A 19493-nucleotide genomic window follows, 5' to 3' on the forward strand; every position below is an offset into this window, starting at 1 on the left:
AGGCCTGAGGTCAGTGGTTCGTCAGCGCTTAACGTTCAACGTTCAACACTCAGAGCACGCATTTGGCTCACCTTGACTCGCGCCCATATCTGACAGATTCGGACTCGGGTCCGCCATCTTGAAGGAGACAAGGCGGAGCGGCTTATCGTCGTCGCGCCCGCTGAAGACGCCGCCCCCCCGCAGAGCACGGACGGCAGCGGCATCAGCGACGAGCGTCTTGCACGTAAGCTCGGTGTATTGCTCCTCGCCAATGCCGACCGAGCTCTTTCCGAGGGTCCAAATGCAAGTGTCGATGTCGCTGAGACCCCTTCCTGCCAGTCCCCGCTTCTGACAATTCTCCTAGCCCGGCGCGGCGATGCTATCTACATACGACCGCGCCCAGAGACGTTGGAAGGGTTCACCGAAGGCCACCCTGTCCGACGATCCCATCCTCCCTCAGTGCCATAGGAATATAGTTGCCTTGGGCCTCGTATATGTCCCATCCGAGCTGACGACACGTCAATGATATATACGCGATGGAATGGAGTCTAGGTGGTAGAGGCGACGGCAGATAACGAGCGATCTCGATTGGCAAATATCATTCATACTACTTGGACGGCGTTCACCATATGACCATGCCCTACGCCAGTGCTTCAAAATATGCCTGAGCGGCCTTCTCAGGGTCTCTGCGGTGCTTTGTGCGCGGGTTGATGTCCGACGTGTGCATCTTCAGTTCGTCAGTCAGTAGGTAGAACAGGGACTCGTCTACGCCCACGCACGAGGTTACTCATGCCCGGAATCATCTTGCACTGCACGAAACCTCCGCTGCGTTCATCGGACATGGTGTAGATCGACGGACGGTGTGACACGGAGGAGACGATGTGAAGGACGTCCGTGTCGCGCGTCGAGAGGTTCCCGTGGTCAAAGTACGACGTGATCCACTGCGTGGAGAACGGTGCATGGCATTTCTCGGGGATGGACGCGTCGAACTGCGGCGGCCAGGTGCCCGGGGGGAGCGGAAAGCCCAGGGAGAGCGACGGTGGTTCTTCATGCACGCGTCAGACGTGCGCGGCACCGCCATCCCGAGCGATTCATACCTTGCAATCAACGTGCGCATGTGTGATGCGAGCCGTTTCGACGCATCCAGTGGCACGACGAACCTGGATAGCGCGAACAGAAGTGAGTCAGCACGATACACCGAGCAAGCGAGACGGACACACGGGGTCCACGAGTCGCGTGCGGCCACGCTGCGGAGAGGAAGTTGCACACCGACAGGTCACTGAGGCCGTTCTTGTCCTTTGCGACGAGATCCCTGAGATAATGCGAGACTGGGCGGAAGACCCATCGGACGAGTGGGCGAGCAAGCAAGCAGGCAGGCGGGCGAGCAAGCAAGAGAAAATGAGCTAACGAGAAAGCAATGGAGAGCAGGTGGTCCCGTGAGCTAGGAAGAGGGCGAGCGAGCAAGCATCTCGGCAGACAAACTAGTGGTGCAGACGCAGACGCACCATACATACGCCTTCAGAGACCTCGAGGCCTCATTAATATTGAGTACTGTCACGCATGGCAAGGAATGCGTAAATGGATGGAATCCCCCCTCCTTCGTACTACTAGCGCAGCAACCGCGGGCGCTTGCCGCTTCCGGCGCCGGTGAGTTTTGTTCGCGAGTTCAGTCGTCAGTATAACCTCGTTGACACCTGCATGGTGCTGACTATGAGGCGCAGAGTCCGAAAATAAGCCTTTCTGGTTCGTACGGCGGGTAGCTGGCCAGCGGTGAAACTGAAAGGAGGAGACAGACACCATCGGGAAATTTGGTTCGACATCATAATCGTTCGCCGCAGTTGCGCGAATTATAACTACAGAGGGCAGAGGTTATGAGTAGTACTTACGCGTTCAAATCAATGCGGTCCGGTCATAATTGAGCCACAATCGTCGATAATCATTGGCGCGGCGGCTACGAGCGTCAATAATCACCGCGACCCCGATTACTAGCGCCGACCTTCCTTGCCTTCCTCGTTGTTGACGATAGCTTCACGGCTGTTGTCTCAGTGGCTCGATTGCGGGTGTCGGTGAGTACCACGGTCTTCGTATGGTTGCGAGAGGGTGATAAATGCTTACTCTGCACAGATCTCAGTCGCGCAAAGCAATCGCCGCTGGCAGAGCAGAGTACGCTGTTGAGCATTGGTACTGCCGTGACGGAAACGTCCAGGTCTCGAGCTGCTGGGAAGGGAATAGGTATGTTATTATTTGGGTAAAAGGATGCCCTGGGTAGCTGACCACTCGTTGGCAGAGTGTCATGGCTCGAACACGTCATGAGAAACAACGCGAACATAATGATGCTCGACGGCGCCGGGTACAGGCCGGCACGACGGTGGCAACACTTGACTGGCAATGCCCTCTCTGCAGAAAATGGTTTGCGCGTCATCACGGCGGCTCGGAGAAGCACTGGACGGCATGCGAGAAGAACGCCAAGAAGAAACGCGACGTCGATCGCCTGCGGCGTAAGCTTGCGGCTCAAAGCTCACTTACGCAAGATGTTGTAGGTGCATCCGAGTTCTCCTTGCACTTGCTTACATTATCATTATAACAGGAGGAGCACGATCTCGAAGATCATCCCATGAGTAGCCCTCGCCCTGCTGTCGACGAAGGGTTGTCTCGGCGAGGCACGGATGACATCCGACAAGACCATCGCTCTGAGCATGGTACGTGCGAGCTCTACGATCTTGACAGCTACTCACTAATCCCACAACAAGATGGGCCTTTCCGTCTTGCGTCTCCGGTAGGGAACCCTTCGATCCCCGATGTGGTTCGTGCCATGGACAACATGTCGCTTGACCGGCCCAACCAACCCTCGGTGTCGTCAGCTCAGACACCGGATGCACTCGATCCTGTGTCGGTCCCCCTTGGACATGGCGAGACACTGATTGTCTATCACCCGCACGCCCGTCGTCCAGCTAGCATCGTCTCGCGGGACGGCCATGTGAGGCCTGCTGTGCTGGGCTCTAGGCTTCCGGATCCAGGCGCAGTGTATGGTTCCGCCCTCGATGCAGCCCGTCCTGAGGATGCGGAGGCGCTTCCATGGGCGCCGTTCCATACGCGTGCAGACTTTGAGCAGGCCGAGCTGTTTGTCCGCTACCATTGCACGGACTCCTACATCAATCAGCAGCTCCGGCTCATCCATCAGAGCTCTGCGAGTACACAGATCACATTGAAGAATGCTGCTGAGATACATACGATATTGGACATTGGTCTCCTGACTGTCAATCTTGACTCTGTATGTACTACTGTCACGTTGTCTGCGAAGTGTGTGCTGATCTATACTACAGTTCTCCAAGGGGACTCTAACTCTACCCTTTGAAGGGGAAGATGATCGTAGCTACGATTTCCGATGGCGTGATGCCAACGAAGTCTTGCTGCAATCACTGGAGGACAAGGGTACACGTTCGAGTAAGGTTTGGTACCCCGAACAGCATTATGTACGCCGTCCAGGAACTGCAAACAACATGCGAGTCTGGTCAGAGGCACATACTGCGGACGACTGGTGGGATCTTCAGGTACGTTTCGATGTATAGAAAAGAGCTATTGAACTCACACTGTTTTAGAACTCCGTAGGACCAGACCGAGTGGTCATATACCTGATATTCTACTCGGACGCAACAGCCCTGAATTCTTTCGGGACTGCCAAGGCGTGGAATGCCTACGTGTGGATCGGTAATAACCCCCGCAGCATGCGCCTTAGCAACAAGAAAGGTCGTGCAATCCTCGTCGGGTTTCTTCCAAAGGTATGATTGGTTGATTGATGAATCCAGTTTACTAATGGTAACCAGGTTCCTGGCGAGAGAGCAGACAATTCAAGCCGCCTGGCGGAGCACCGGGTTGAAGTGTATCAAGCCGCGATAGCACGGATCTTTGAGAACTGCAAGCTTGCTGCTCAGTATGGAACTCCCTTTGAGGCTGATCCTGACCCAAAGACTGGAGTCTATTGCCTGGCTGTTGCAGCAATGGATTATGAAGAAGCGTGAGGCTTTCCATATTTACTCCTCATTATGAGTATTGATATAGCTCAGTGCTCGAGCTGCTGGCATCTTGGGCTCACAGAGTGAACATGCTTGCCCAGTATGCCTAGTGCCTCGTGGCTCTCTTGGTGACCTCTGCAGCAGGGTCTCATGGCCAAAGCGCACTAAGAAGGGAACTGAGCAGCTCCTCTTAGAGGCAGCCAGTATGCCAAACAAGACTAGGCAAAAGAAAAAGCTTGGAGAACAATCGCTGCGCAATATCCAAGTATGTATCCTCACTCTTAATATAGCATAACCTAAATTGTACTGTCAGAATCTTTTCCTGCTCATCTTTGGATGGTTTCTCTGCATATTCTCTGCATTCTCTGTGGACCCTTTGCATCAGATTGAGCAAGGTGCCTATGGCCAGCACATATGGCCCTGGCTGCTTGATACAGTTCTCAATGCATATGCACAACAAGACCTTGATCAGAAGTAAGTCTATGCCATGTCTTATTCATATTGCTGACAATTGGTGTTTCCTCAGTTTCAAGTCCATTCCTCCCTTCCCCAACATACCCCATTTTCATGGTGGTATTACCTCCCTGAAGTACATCACTGCACGTGAACATAATGCTATACTGAGGGTGAGTGCAATTTGTTATGTGCCAATTTATTCATTTACTGGACAATGCTCTAGTATTTGGCGCCTCGTATGGCTGGGATTTCCCCTGTGCATGAGGCCTTGGTTATGCCAGTTCTTCGTTCTCTGGCTTGTGTACTCCTTCTCATCCGCCTGGAGGTTCAGACAGAGGCTACACTGGAGCTATTGGAAGCCCAGATTGACAAATATGGTGAGGCATGCAAGGTATGTACTATTTCTAGTGATGATTACAGTAATAACAGATTTGCCACAGGCACTTGAGGAGGCTGGCCTAGGCATTGCCTTTGGTTGGCCAAAACAACATTCTTTCAAGCATGCTGTGGAGTTGCTCAAGCGCAAAGGAGCTGCCAGCAATGGTTTCACAGACATGGGCGAGGCCTTGCATCCAGTCGTGAAGTCAGATTGGCGTGGTACCAATCACCAGCCTGACACTGCAGAGGATCAGGTATGTGCATTTACATATATCTGTCTCATACTCATAAATATTTCAGATGTTCCGCAAAGCCCAGGAGCGTGATGTTATCATGCATATCCGACACCGAGTAGACCAGCATGATGATGAAACTGACATCCCAAAGGATGAGCATTCCCCCATCAGGGATATACGTCTTGGGTCACCCCAGCGCTCAATTCAGATCCATGCCTTCAGACACAACCTGCACAACATCATACCCCCTGATCGTTTCAATCAGCAACTTCAGCACTACCTTGGCCATGTGGCCCAGCTTTCACTTGAGGATATCAACCTTGATGCATGCCGTGTAAGCCCTTCCTTATATTTGTTGTATTTTCATTTTATAAAATCTGCATTGGACAGGTTGTTCCACACCATGCTGCACGGATTCCCTACATATGTGAAGTGACAGCACAGGAGAAAGACGACATCATTCATGTTGCTCCAAACTGGCGACACAAGGGTCCACGCCATGACTGTGTTGTGATACAGGGGAGGCAAGCTCAGTCACATTGGTTTGCAAAGGTCATATCTCTCTTTACTCTCAAAGTGGGCACTGAGCTCCTTCACCTTGCCTTTGTTGGGATTTATGTTGGACTTGGTCGCAACTCACTTACTGACTACCTTGAACTGAAAGAATTTACTGGGTATGAGATCATCTCAATCAAGAGCTTCATACGTGCTGTACACATCCTTCCTCCTACCTCACTGAATCTTCGGTTCACTGTTCAAGATCTGCTAGATGGTGACATGTACTTACGTCTACTCCATACTCGTCGCTGAGCAAGAAAATCATCTCCATTTTACTACACAGTTTTACATCCGGGGCACTACTCCGAGTCGTCATCATCTACCAACATAGCAAGGTCCTTCTGCAGGGCAACCTCGTCCTGGTCATTCTCCTCCACAACATTACTGTTGTGTTCAGGGAACACAGCATCGTTGAAATGTGCCATGAGTTTGGTATACTTACGCGGAAACTTCGTAGCCAGTCCCTCAAGAAACTCGACCCGAGCGCGCCAGAACTTGCCGAAGTCAAGTCCTCCGGGTGTAGTCTCCACAAATTCGCCTTCGCCCGAGAGAACGAAGTATACCTAGAAGAACATATCAGCTTAAGTCGCAGATATAGGTTAAATCGTACACAGGTTGCTCCGAATGCAATCGCAGCATGATTCAAGCCATCCATACCCCACAACTGAGCATTCGTACTGCGTGTCTTTGTGTTCTTCTTTGCGGCGTGCAGCGCCTTCTTCCCATTTAGAATTTGTACGCAGGCCTTCCGAAGGATAAGTACAAATGATGGCATTGCACAGAACACTCACATTGACGATGCACGGATGCCACAGGTGTCCGTCGGCCTTGCCTGGTGCCCCGCTGTACAGGAACTGTTTCTCTTTGTAGAGGGCTTGAACCTCTGGCAGGTTGACGCGGGTACCCTTGTCTTCGAAGTCCTTGTCCATGATGTCAAACACGCCGCGCGCATTGTCGGCTACGTTCAGGACAGCTAGCGACCGAGCCTGGCGCATCCCGAGCTTCCACTGGAACGATATGAGTTACACCACCAACAACTGACTTATCACATACCTGAGTCGCAAACCACTGCTCGCGCATATGAACGCGTAGCTCTGCTGGCGTGCTGCGCCATATCTTGCGAGCATCGGCCTTTCGCTCGGCAAGGGTCTCTTGCCGTTGTGCACGCTCTTCGTCTCCGATGTCGTCGTCTCCATCCAGACCACTCTCCTCGCTACTTTCGTCTTCATCCTCGTCCTTGTCCTGGGCTTCCCCTGCACGGGTCTTCATATGCGCGGCTGCCTTCTTTGCTCTCTTGCGCACGTGCATCCACACGTCGGGTGCGATCCACGGCTTGATGATCGTTGCGAATCGCTTTCCGCATCTTCGGACCAGCGCAGCCAGGACAGTGGACTCATCGTTGTCGGGCTCCGTGGATGAGAGTCTTGGCTTCTTTGCTTGTACAGTACCGTCTTCGTCGTTACCATTCGCGCTGTCGTTGTCTTCTCGAACACGTTTCCGAGCTTGTTGATGCTCTGCAAGCCGTGCTTGAATCTCGGCATTTCTGCGCCGGACGCGGAGCAGCTCTTGTTGCTGCGCCATCAACTGCTCACGGAGCTGTCGATGTTCCTACCACAAGAGTTAGTATTGGTCAATCACGATAGTTGTAGCTTACTGCTTGTCGCTGGTCTTCGCTCTCCCGTCGTTGCACCACCCGCCCTCGAGCCCCACTCTCCCGCCGTTGCACCTCCCGCTGTCGAGCATCGTGACTCTCCCGCCGTTGCACCTCCCGCCCTCGAGCTTCACTCTCCCGCTGTCGCACCCCCCGCTGTCGAGCCGCACTCTCCCGTCGACGAAAAGCGCCAGCACTTTCCCGACGCCGAGGTTCACTCTCCCGCCGACGAACATCGCTGTCTTGCCGTGGAGGTCCGCTCTCGTGCCGGGAAACGTTTCGCGCACGGCGGTTGGCGTCGACGCGCTCGCGTGTTGATGCAGAGGCCTCCCTGGGAGGCGATTCGTTGAGACGCAGCGTCGACGATCGTCGTGTCGTAGCCAGTCGCCCAGAGCTAGTACCAGGCCTGCGAGGCGAGAACGAACGAGAGTGGCCACGGCGAGAAGAAGCACGAGCCTGCAGTGGTTCCATTTGCGCAGCCTGAGGCTCTTGTGAGTTGCCAGTGGGCTGAGAATTGCCGGCATCCTGTTTCTTTTTCCCCTTGCCATTCGTCTTCGCTGCTGTTGCCTTGGGTAGCTTCGTCGCCTTGGTCGGCTTCTTGCGCGAGGTCATTCTAGTACAGAGGTTTCAGTCCCCAGAGGTCCCGGTTGGATCAGGAAGCTGCCGAGTCCCAAGACGGCCCAAGAGAGTGTCAAGATCAGAGGCTGCGAGTCCGTCGGAGTCGATGTACGCGCAGAGTGCGCTCAGCGCGAGTGCGAGTCGATGTATGCGCGATAGGCGGTGAGCACGCGTGGGCGGGATTGACATCATATAGTGCGTGACATATCTTCTCTATCAAGGACCCTTTAGTGTAGTTGTCTGTAGCGTTTGTATTTTAGCACTCCGAATATATTTCGTGCGCGCGCGTTCGAATCCCGGTCTGAGTTTAAGCGGTCCGAGTGCCCTTTCAGTGTTCAGTGAGTCGAGTAAGGAACCGGCAAGAGTAAGAGTAAGAGTAGGAGCCGCAGCGGGAATGAAATAAAGGAAAAGAGAAAGGAGGAGAAAGACGGTGGCCAGGCGAGAGAAATGTTTTGTCGTAGTACGCAGGGGTACTGTACCGTAATCGACTGTAACTGAACTGGATGCGAAAGTATGCGGTTATATCGTGATTGTTTTCTGGTGCGCGAGTGATTATAACGCGCGCCGCGCGTGATTGTAATCGCTCATCGCAACCGTGCCGCTTTTATAACTGCTTCTTACTACCCCGCCAAGATTTTCGCAGTTGCGCCGTTTATAACCGCCTATGGCCGCTCACGAAACAGCACCCAAATTTTCCGATGACGGGACGGAACGTGACCGAGGCGCGTGGCGGCTTTTGCCGCGTAGCGCAAACAGGCACAAACGCCCAAACCGTACATACTGAATTGATCTACGATCCTGGTCATCCAACTCGACCTCGCTCAACTGCTAAGTGAAATACTGGCAGAGACAGTTCAATGTCTAGGAGGCGATTACTTTCGCACTTGACTGCTTCAGCGAAACGACACACTTCACCCGGAATCACCGCGAGCCTGTCAAACACCGCATTGCTAGGTCTGCAACTACAACGACGCATCGAACGGCGTGAACCGACCATGCTAATATGCCAGCCTGTGAGGTGAGTGTCGATGACACACTCTGTAGTAACGCACACGATGACCTAGTACAAAGGTTCATACTTAGCTTGCAAGGCGGAACACCACTACCACGTAGTATTGCAACGTATGCTTAGAGCTATCGAAGATGCACCCGCTGCTGAATGTCTTGAACCTATTGCAGGGATCGGCCATGGCACGACAGATCGTGCAGCATCCATTCGAAAGCCGATCAAGCGCTGACGAGCCTGAGCCAAGGACGTGTCGCTCTTTCCAACGTGCGTTCCGACCCTCTCTTCCCGCTTATCCCTGTGCTGTCTACGCTCTGCACGGTGTGATGCTGGCTGACTGCGGCTAGTCTCTCGCAAGCAGATCCTCTGAGTCTCGCTGAAGAGCGGTTCGGTACATGGGCTCCGGGTCGGCGAACACGTCCGAATGCTTGACTCAGACGCGCTGAGGTGACCGACTCAGCTGAAAAGTGCTTAACTCACACTCTTATACGTCAGACTCCAGTACTAACATAATCGCGTAATGCAGACTCGCTGAACACCGCTGTTCGATATATCCGTTGTGAGTGACTTCGAACCCGCCCCACCTCAGACATCATCATGACAGTGATGTTTACTCTCATTTTTCATTGCGACCAATAGTCGCGTATGATGACCTGAGCCGGCAAGCTAAGCAAAAACGGGGATTTCCTTCATACCGAAAGCTCTGCGAGGAGGTTCGTTCCGCACCTGTGGCTTGCCTCGTTTGTAAGATGACCGTGCGGAGCACTGCTAACGACGTTTTCGGTCTTGTCTGCACAGATGACCTCGCAACACGGAGAAAACCCCGCGACGATTCTTGATTTACTCCTCTTGAAATTAGAGTGCGGGTGTCTAGTGAGTTGCGTCCCGCTCCAACATGGCGCATCACCCGGCGTACGACGCACAGTACACCGGTGCTGTGGGGACTCTCGGGCACTCGAGCGTGGCGATGGACGCATGGAGGTCAGGCATACCAATTGTGAATCAATCGATCCGCTTTGGACGGGCTGACCCACATACCACTGTAGCCTTCATCTAGGGCATTCCAAGCCTTGCATGGGCGAGATAGTGGGCTTATCTCGCATCGCTGGAACTGGTGCTACCGAAGTGGCCATCGCTCAGGTTGCCCATTCATCAGCCTATCCAATAGCAGATGAGCGGACAACCTGAGCGATGACCACCGTTCTGCTAGACTGCCACACGCAATGCGAATAGGGGAGGCGACGCAGTGCCGGCGTGTAGTTCCAACCACTTATACTCAACGAAGGCAGTTCGCTCAAACTCGTGACTAGATGAACGATCTTTCCCACTCGCCGCGAGCACGCGCAATGTCGAACCCTTGGGAGGGACTTGGCCTGTGCGCGTGAGTACCGAGTACAGCTCAAGTCGATGACCGGGCTCAGGAAGCGGTTACTTCTTCCTCGTGCAAAAACATAGAATCCCGAATCGATGGGATTTGCGATGTGACGGTGTATCAATGTTTCTTGATCATCACTTCAGACCGGCGAAACTCGATGCGCCCATCGGCTGGATGTTCGATAACGTCAAATGCATCCTAAGCACGACAAGGCGTTGCCATGCTGGTATTTTACAAGGCGTCGGCCACCAGTCAGTGTCCGAATGGCCTGAGGGACGGGACACTTCGCACTTCAACGCTTCTGTTCCGAGCTCCAGTATATGCAACGGCCCGCATGCAACACTACGTCAACAGCCTACTCGCCTGTACATCGCCTGCGCGCTTCAAACACCTGAATGAGACCGTCCGATCAAATACGTTCGGTCTCACCGGTACCGGCGACTTGAAAGCGGCGCGTGTTTAGTCACATACTTGTAGTGGTCTCTGGAGTGGCTTACGGGGAGATTTAAGCAGGAACGGTCCGTGGTCCCCATCCCACATCGAGCTCTAGCTCTGCAACAATTGTGTTACAACCACACCCATACGATCGAATCCATGGTCGATACAGGGTCCCCCGGTCAGAACCAGTCGCAACCTATCGCGCACCAGGGCAGGACCTATCAGTCCTACCCAGGCTCGAACTATGTCCTGCCTTCCGACGCACCCGAGAGAGAGAGGTCCGTGTCCGCGAATTCTCTGGCGAAACCACGCTGACGACATGCACAAGGCTCTCCCTTCAGCACCGATTGCTGAAAAGCGTGTTCGAGGACCGAGTGATCCTCCCACCTGTCATTATATCGCCAGAAGACTCTGTGCTGGACAGTGGGACCGGCTCAGGTAAGGCGGTCAACAAGAGCGTTGTGTGTTCACACCTAACGATATACGCAGGTACTTGGTTGCTCGACGCGATCGAGTCGATACCTGCGCCCACCGCCGTACACGCCGTCGATATCGAGTCTCGCCTTTGGCCCGTGAACGACCCCCGCGTCGTCGCACGAGGGAACGTCGATTTCCACGTCGGAAGCATCACCTCCCTCCCGGAGGACTGGACCGCCCGTTTTAAGCTCGTCCACCAGAGGCTGCTCGTCGCGGCGCTGCGCTCGCCGGAGTGGGTTCAGGCGCTCAGAGAGATCTTCCGGGTGCTGCAGCCTGGCGGATGGGTGCAGCTCGGCGAGGTCGGGCCCTGGAAGGCGGGCCCGGCGACGGAGAGACATACCGCGCTGCTGCTGGCGCTCTTCCGCGACAAGGACCTCGTGCTCGACTGCGCCACACACATCCCTGATGTGCTCCGCGAGGTTGGTTTCACCGACGTTTTTGTCGAGGAGCGGACGATGCCGATGGGCCGCTGGGCAGGGCAGCCGGGGATCGACGCGCGGAACAACTTCCTTGGTGTGTTCAGGGGCATGAAGACTCCCATTCTCAATGGCGGAGGATATGGCTTTGTTGCTTCTGAGACGGAATTCGACGCCCTCCTCGACGAGGTGGAGAGGGAGATGGACGAGACCCCGGGAGCAGAGATCAAATTCTACATTATCTGTGCGCGCAAGCCTTCTCTTGTGCATGCGTCTCTTCTGTAATACTCCGGGCTCTCTATTTATTTCCATGTCCTATTGGAGAGAGTACATCAGTAGTTTTCCTGGCTGACTTCCACTCGATACTCGTGATGAGATGAAAGAACGACTTTGTCCGTAATATATGATCTTGTAGATCAGTCACCGTTGTCTTTCGCAAGCGTAATCTGCGCAGGCCAGCACGCTCCTCTAGTAGGAACGCAAATACCCTCTGCATCAACATCAGCTGTCGAGACTCATGTTGTGCGCGTTGTTGAACAAGTCTATCGATTATGTTAATCGGTTGAAGCCTCCTATGTAACCGATCAGAATACAGTGCAAACTTCGGTAACTCTTATAATGGAGACGAAACGTATCCTGCACCGGTCTTGTACATATTGACATGGCTGTCATGACTTCGTCGCAAACCTCCTCCACTTCGAAAGTCCAGCCCGGGCCTTCCCTTCGTCCACTGATTATATCGATGGTTGAGCCAATGAAGAAGATGAAGAGGACTTGTTGTGCGGCGCGTGCTGTATGAAAATGGAATGGAGGGTAGGGGAGACCAGAGCGCTTCGAAAGTTGGTACTTACCTAGATCAGTCTGCAGGAGGATCGAGCCAAACGAGGCACTGAGCGTGCGGCGTGCGCCGCCCTCTTCCGAGGGAGTGATGCGCGCCTAATCTCCTCCTGCGTACGTAGACTCACTTCTATGTACGTGACGCTCGTGCCTCGCTCTGCTTAGACTCGTATCATCTAAGCTCGCCTCGAGCTCAGGCTGAATGGGGCTGATGCTTTGCTCCGATGTTCAATGGCCCAGCAGAACACCGATAGTGATCGGATTTTGAACGGCGGCCTTCTCACCGGCGTTCGGGAGTGGCTTCTGGAGTATGCACGTATTCCGATGGTATGTTACCTCGTACTTCTCTCACGCGCAGGTTGGGCAGCTGTATTGACATGGTGAGAACGCATGACAATCCTGCGATCTATAGCCCACTCGCTATAAATCCAGACGTTACGCTCGAGGCCGGGTGATTGCGTGTTGGCGGATACTTCAAGTTGATCGCACATATCGATAGCCATGTCCGTCTCTGAGAAACGCACCCTTTATGACAAAATCTGGGACTCACATATCGTGTGCGCCTTTGATTCACTTGTACACGTTCGCCTTCAAGTTGTTTGACACGTGTTGTCTCACAGAGAAACGCTTGAAGACGGGACGTCGCTCTTGTATATTGATCGGTACGTCTTTATACTGCTCCATAGTCCGCTTGTTGGTGGCCTGACTGGAAGCGTTGAATGCAGTCACCTTGTTCACGAAGTAACAAGTCCGCAGGCGTTCGAAGGGTTGTGAGTTCTCTGGCATTTCATACTTGCGGGCTATGTGATACAAGCCTGTCCACCACGATCAGACGCCTCGCTGGTCGTCGTGTCCGTCGACCGGATTGCACTCTGGCGACCGTCGACCATAACACTCCGTAAGTCGCACAACTTCTGGTAGGCTCATCTATTCTGACTTCGGGCATCGATTCATCAGAACTGTATCGCGAAAGTCATTCCGTTCGCTGAGTTCCTACGTCACGGACCCAGAGGCTCTGGCTCAATGTCAAGCATTGGACCAGAATGTCGCAGAGTTCGGGTTGACATACTTCAACATGCAAGACAAAAGGCAGGGTACGTCGCCTCGTCCCCATTGAATCAGCAATTGTCGCTAATGCCACTTGGTCCCAGGAATTGTCCATGTCATAGGACCAGAACAAGGTTTCACGGTGCGCGGCACCTTCCAATGTAACGCATAACCCTGCTCATTGTTTCTTAGCTACCCGGTACGACCTGCGTCTGCGGTGACTCACACACGACGAGTACGTCGCTAGGCATACTGAAGCCTAGCACCCTGATATCAACATGATGTTTCCCGCTAGCACATGGGGCGTTCGGCTGCCTCGCGTTCGGAATCGGCACATCCGAGGTCGAGCACGTCTTGGCCACCCAGTGCCTCCTGCAGACGAAGAGCAAGAACATGCGCATCAACATCGACGGCGCACTAGCCGAGGGTGTCACCTCCAAAGACGTGATCCTACACATCATCGGCGAGATCGGCGCGGCTGGAGCGTCGGGCACCGTCATCGAGTACACGGGGAGCGCGATCCGGAGCTTCAGCATGGAAGCGCGCATGAGCATCTGCAACATGAGCATCGAAGCGGGTGCGCGCGCAGGCATGATCGCCCCGGACGACGTGACCTTCGCGTACTTGCGCGGCCGGCCGTTCGCGCCGCAGGGGCGGGACTGGGAGCGCGCCGTGGCGTACTGGAAGACGTTGCGAAGTGACGACGGCGCGGAGTTCGACCTCGACGTGGACATCCGCGCGGAGGCCGTCACGCCGACGGTCACATGGGGGACATCGCCGCAGGACGTTGTGTCCATCCTAGGGCGCACACCGGACCCCGCGCAGTTCACGGACGCCAACAAACGAAAGTATGTCGAACGCGCCTTGCAGTACATGGGCCTCGCCCCGAGCACGCCGATGCAAGATATCACCGTCAACAAGGTCTTCATCGGGTCGTGCACGAACGGGCGCATTGAGGACCTGCGCTCTGCAGCCATGGTCGTGCTCGCTGCGGGTCCAACTGCGCGGGTGCGCGAAGGCGTGCATGCGATGGTGGTCCCTGGGTCGGGGCCGGTCAAAGTACTCGCCGAGGCGGAGGGGCTGGACGTTGTCTTCCAGAGGGCTGGCTTCGACTGGCGCGAGCCTGGTTGTTCCTTGTGCTGTGGCCTGGCCGATACGCTCGGACCGGAAGAGCGCTGTGCGAGCACGACGAATCGCAACTTCGAAGGTCGTCAGGGCCCGCGCAGCCGCACGCACCTCCTCAGCCCCGCGATGGCTGCTGCTGCCGCTCTCGCTGGGAAGTTGATAGATGTGCGACGGTTTCTTGATCATGCCACAAATACTGGGCCTGCGTTGCATCTGGCGGCCAGTGCAGATGCATACTCGAAGACTGCCTCTGAGGAGCATGACCATGACCGCATACAGCCTGCCTCCCGTCGTCGTGGCAAGGCCGCACGCAGACCCAAAGATACTGCAGGTACCGGGCCGTTATCCATTGCCTTCAAGACACTGAAAGGCATCGCCGCTCCTCTGTATATCCCGAATGTCGACACGGACGTACTCATCCCCGCCATGTTCGTCAAGACGCTGAAGCGCACTGGGCTCGCGGACTTCCTCTTCTTCTCTCTCCGTAACGACACCCGCACCGGCACGAAACCGACTTCGTGCTCACAGAGACCCCTACAGGACGGCGAAGATACTCGTTTGCGATATGCCCAACTTCGGATGTGGTAGTTCACGCGAGCACGCCGCGTGGGCGTTGTAAGTTTCCTGTTGGCCTGGCTAAAGGTCGTCATAGCATCTGACGGTTATCGGACTGCAGGAAGGACTTCGGCATCCTCTGTGTGATCGCCCCCAGCTTCGGCGAGATCTTCCAGAGCAACTGCATGCAGAACGGGATGTTGCCCATCGTCCTCCCGACTCCCGACTGCCAGGCGCTCGCTGCGGATGCCGAGGAAGGCTCCGTGCTCGAAGTCGATCTGGACAAGCAAGAGATCAGGCGAGGTGAGGGCAGACCTCCTATCACCTTCGCCGTCGACCCGCTCCGAAGGCACCGCTTGTTGAATGGATTGGACGACATCACCTTAACTCTGCAGAGAGAAGACGCGATCGCGAGCTTTGAGGAGCGGAGGACGGAGTTATGGCCATGGCTTGACGGATTTGATCACGGTGGGGCGATCTGATAGTCAGACCGGAGAAGAAGATCGACCATATGGATTGGTAGAGAGTGCGAGTGACGCTATCACCTAGAGCTGACAATCATTCCCAGCCTGTCACTGTCAGAGAGCTACCCACTGTTCATGCGCGCGAGTTGATACCTCAAGTCAAGCATAGCTGCCGACTTGGTATGCTGCGAAATATGGTCAGACAATGCTTCGAGCCAGCCGCGCAGTACTCACCTGCGCAGATGAGACCGCAGTTTCAGCAACACACCACCCCAGACCGCACTGCACTCCGGAGGACACAATAGCCTGTGTGCGACACATGCCGACGGAGCTGAGAAGGTGGTGTACGCTCCTGCGCGTGATATGTCCGTGAACCCAGGGAGATTATGTAGTTCACGCGTACTTGTCGGAGGAAGCGCATTCGCTGAAGTGCATTCAACCACCACCTGGGATGGACACAGAAAAGTACACGACGTAGCAAGCTACTGGCCAGGGAGCACCACGCTGCCATCCCGGTTATTTCCGAGATCTACGCGTACCACGGCAGTAGACTAGGACCCCTGCCACTTTGCTCTCCTGCCCGTGACCCGTCCGATGAGTATACACTGAGCCTGAGACCATGAAGCTTTAATATTGTAACTTCCACCCGAGAACAGTAGGATCCCAAACCATCTGAGGCGAGTTGTCGCCGGCTGCATTGCATGCGACTTGAAGTAACATTCGAGATATAGGATAGGCCATGACGGACTAAGTATAGAGACGGTTCACGGATAGTCTACTACAGCCTGAGCCTGCGCCCGACTTCGCATGGCATGAAGCTCTTCAAATTACTTAGATGGTCTGTCATCGAAGCCGCTGTTCTGAATGCCGTGAAGCTGGGCAGGAAGGGCTTCCAGCACCAGAAGACCGAAAAAATAGGATGGCTGCAGTGGCTATTGCGAACGGTATGTAGGCGATGTACGACAACTGAATGACTTCGAGCATGACATGCTGCGATGTAGGTGTACATCATACGCGCGAACATCTGCAGAGGACATCTCGCCATGAGACGGTGCCTCAGGCATGTGTCCGCCGTTGGCATGCATCTTAAATGAATCAACGACACATCAACGATGTTCCGCTTGCGTGTGGAGCCCATAGAAGGCAGCTTGCATGCGGGAAACCCCATCTAGCCGACTGGGCATATTTACTGCGGCGGAACATTGCTTCTCAACTATCTGCAGATACGGACACCGATAAAGGTCAGAGCGCGCAACCGCCTGCCTGCCAACGAGGTACTTGTTCAAGCCCTGCAGACGTCCCACCGCAAGGCCGTGCGGGTGCACCCAACGTCTTTCGCAAAAGGGGGGCGTGAAGAAACCTCGCTAGCTTGCGAGTCGGATCAGAACCGGTAGTGGAAGCAGACACTATCATTCAGGATGACCTGCCAGATAAAATGAGAGTGACCGACTCACCGGTGACTGCCAAGATTGACGCTACGCCCGCTTCTCTACCGTGGTCAGAGAAGGGACACTGCAAAACTACAGTTCCAATGTAATCTCTCCGCGCCACGTCAAGTAGCGCGGAGGCATGATACGCGCAAGTACCGTAGATCCAGGATAATGTTCCGAGTAGTAGAGTACAGGTGGCATCCAGCGTGAAGTACCAACTTGTCTACATATAGCAATCCATGTCGCGTACTAGTATGATCAAATGATGCGCCATCCGGCCGCGGCGTCGGAGTCCGGCGTTCTAAGTGCTAATATCTGCAGATCAGCCAAGCTCAGGCTAAAGGCAGGCTAAAAGGTTTGCGTTGGCGCAACCGGACTCTGGGCTGCGATATCGCCGCGAGTAACATATGGGTACATGTGTACGCCCATCTGGCATTATATGCCTCCGCTCGTCTACCACTCCTCGAAGATGGTGTCGAGGGCCGGTCTACTAAGGGACGCTCCCGATCGGTACACAGACCGACTTCGCATTCGATGCCTCCTGTCATGAGGAAAATACATAGAGGTAACGTTACATCCAAACCATATCCGCCTTCCCGCGCGCTCACGCCTCCTGCTCCTCCTGGATATCCAGGTCCTTCGCGACGTCCTGCCACGCATCCATATCCTGCGCGAGGCGGTCCGCATGCGCCCGCGCGTTCACATACGTCGCGTTCCCGAGGAGGAGCCAGAACGGCATCGGCCTGCCCGCCGCGCACCCCTCGCCGCGCACGACGTCGACGACGACCTCGACCGCGCGGTCCGTATCGCCGCGCGCCTTGTGCCAGAGCTTGTTGAAGCGCGCCATCTCCTCCTCGCGCATCGCGTCGTACGCGGGGATGTGGTGCGCCATCACGTACGGCGCGGTGTGCAGCTTCTCCGTGCGGAAGTGCCCTGGGGCAACGAGCAGCACCTTCACGTTGAACCGCGCGACCTCCGCGGCGAGCGTCTCACTGTATGCTGAGGGACCCGGCGCCGTTAGCCGCTGCCGTGAGGAGGGCTGAGGGGGACGCACCGTGGATGGCCGCTTTGGATGCGATGTAGTATCCTGTCATCTGTGCGACTGGTCAGCCGCCTGCGCGCGACTACTACATGGGTCGGGCAGAGGCATACACATCCGCATCCGGCTTCCAGACGGACCGGCTCCCAAAGAAGACGACAGTCCCAGGGCATCCTCCACTGCGTGTCGTCAGCCCGGCGAGCACTCGGGAGAGGGGCCGACGACGATTTAGAGGAGCGAGGCGGGGTGGGCGGCCGAGCGCACCATTGTTCCCATCAACCCCACTGCGCTGAGCACGTCCCCGCGCACGCGCCCGAGCAGCCAGCCAGTCACGGCATTCGCGATACGCGCGACAATCGCAAACGCCGCAGCAAGCGAACCTGCTGATAGTAGAGCGTGATGAAATAAGTGCGCGCGTTGTAGTTCGCCTCCACCCGTTCCGAACTGCCGTCGATTTACTAGGGCGGGCGTCTGGTGAACACGACTCGGTCGACATGTCAACGCCACACACGACAGGATGAACGCCAACAGGCCAAGCCCGGAGACACTCAAGACGGCACCGACCCTATGAGTCGGGAAGGAGCACGTACCACAGCATCTGGCTTCCAGACCGACCTGCTCCCAAAGAACACGACAGTCCCGGACATGCGGTCGCGCATGTAGGGCAGGATCGCGTGCGTGACGTTCAGCTGGCCGAAGAAGTTGACGTTGAACTGCTCCAGAGCCTTCGTCGACCTTCAGAGTATCCCGCACATAGTCAGCACAGCTAGCACTGGGAAGGGGGGCCGAGGAGACCACGACTCAGAGAACGAGGCACGCACCCTCCCTCCTCCAGCAGGCTCTTCGGCGCGTTCCCCGCGTTGTTCACGAGCACGTCTACCCTCCCCCACACGGCGACCGCCTCCGCGGCCTTGCGCCGGATGCTCTCCTCGGGCTCCGTCACGTCAAGCTCCAGGATATGCAGCCGCGCCCGCTGCGCGTCGTCCACCTCCAGGGGGAAGTCGGCCCGCGCGCGCACAGTCGCGACGACGCAGTCGCCGCGCGCGAGGATCGCGCGGACGAGGCGCTTGCCGAACCCCGAGGACGTGCCTGTGACGAACCACACCTTTTGGTCGGGCTGCGAGGGTGGGGCTGCGCTGGCACCGCCGTTTGTGGTGGGGATGGTTTCGCCGTTCATGGTTTTAGATGGTGTCGAGGTGACGGGTGGAAGGGGCGAGGGAAGTGCCGGGCACGGGTCGCGGTGCGGCGCGGTTCATGCATCATGCCTAAAGTTATGCATATGGCCCGCTGCTCTCCGTGCTCCCGAAGTCCGAGCTGACCGTGCAGCCTTGATCGCGGCCACAATTCTCCTGATCTCAGCGGTCTGGTCCTGCGCATGCACACAAGCGCTGAGGA

The 19493-nt window shown here is 55.6% G+C and overlaps 6 protein-coding genes across 6 annotated transcripts; 3 read left to right on the forward strand and 3 right to left on the reverse strand.

Moving 5' to 3' along the window:
* Window positions 1–619: 619 nt before the first annotated feature.
* Window positions 620–1491, reverse strand: B0H18DRAFT_1115071 (uncharacterized protein; the record flags this gene model as incomplete). The annotated part of the gene is made up of 3 exons (XM_048033212.1): window positions 620–706; window positions 759–1024; window positions 1485–1491. 3 exons carry the CDS (start codon window positions 1489–1491, stop codon window positions 620–622), a joined length of 360 nt encoding a protein of 119 aa, XP_047898427.1.
* Window positions 1492–1982: 491 nt separating this feature from the next.
* B0H18DRAFT_1207855 (uncharacterized protein) lies at window positions 1983–5723 on the forward strand (the record flags this gene model as incomplete). Its single annotated transcript, XM_048036235.1, has 15 exons — window positions 1983–2045; window positions 2104–2211; window positions 2267–2515; window positions 2567–2678; window positions 2730–3250; window positions 3303–3530; window positions 3579–3758; window positions 3804–3994; window positions 4044–4257; window positions 4306–4466; window positions 4519–4618; window positions 4672–4839; window positions 4889–5080; window positions 5127–5396; window positions 5453–5723. Coding segments are annotated over exons 3-15 (2850 nt in total), but the record flags the coding sequence as incomplete, so codon positions are not given.
* A 174-nt stretch (window positions 5724–5897) lies between these two features.
* On the reverse strand, window positions 5898–6946 carry B0H18DRAFT_981377 (uncharacterized protein). The gene is made up of 3 exons (XM_048044472.1): window positions 6674–6946; window positions 6412–6627; window positions 5898–6365 (listed from the first exon to the last, which is right to left on the reverse strand). Exons 1-3 carry the CDS (start codon window positions 6926–6928, stop codon window positions 5940–5942), a joined length of 897 nt encoding a protein of 298 aa, XP_047898429.1. The 5' UTR covers window positions 6929–6946; the 3' UTR covers window positions 5898–5939.
* A 3918-nt stretch (window positions 6947–10864) lies between these two features.
* Window positions 10865–11886, forward strand: B0H18DRAFT_1082874 (S-adenosyl-L-methionine-dependent methyltransferase; the record flags this gene model as incomplete). Its single annotated transcript, XM_048031597.1, has 3 exons — window positions 10865–10986; window positions 11037–11146; window positions 11198–11886. The coding sequence occupies 3 exons, from the start codon at window positions 10865–10867 to the stop codon at window positions 11884–11886; spliced, it is 921 nt and encodes a 306-aa protein (XP_047898430.1).
* Window positions 11887–12939: 1053 nt separating this feature from the next.
* Window positions 12940–15647, forward strand: B0H18DRAFT_1082875 (aconitase; the record flags this gene model as incomplete). Its single annotated transcript, XM_048031598.1, has 9 exons — window positions 12940–12995; window positions 13059–13100; window positions 13164–13208; window positions 13271–13336; window positions 13396–13532; window positions 13590–13646; window positions 13781–15128; window positions 15151–15225; window positions 15287–15647. 9 exons carry the CDS (start codon window positions 12940–12942, stop codon window positions 15645–15647), a joined length of 2187 nt encoding a protein of 728 aa, XP_047898431.1.
* A 1760-nt stretch (window positions 15648–17407) lies between these two features.
* Window positions 17408–19234, reverse strand: B0H18DRAFT_981428 (NAD-P-binding protein; the record flags this gene model as incomplete). Its single annotated transcript, XM_048044473.1, has 5 exons — window positions 17408–18058; window positions 18114–18153; window positions 18689–18833; window positions 18920–19071; window positions 19175–19234. Coding segments are annotated over 5 exons (792 nt in total), but the record flags the coding sequence as incomplete, so codon positions are not given.
* Between the last annotated feature and the right edge of the window lie 259 nt (window positions 19235–19493).

The sequence above is a fragment of the Fomitopsis serialis genome (assembly GCF_022376445.1).
Source record: "Fomitopsis serialis strain Sig1Antser10 chromosome Unknown B0H18scaffold_6, whole genome shotgun sequence".
NCBI classification, from domain to species: Eukaryota; Fungi; Basidiomycota; class Agaricomycetes; order Polyporales; family Fomitopsidaceae; genus Fomitopsis; species Fomitopsis serialis.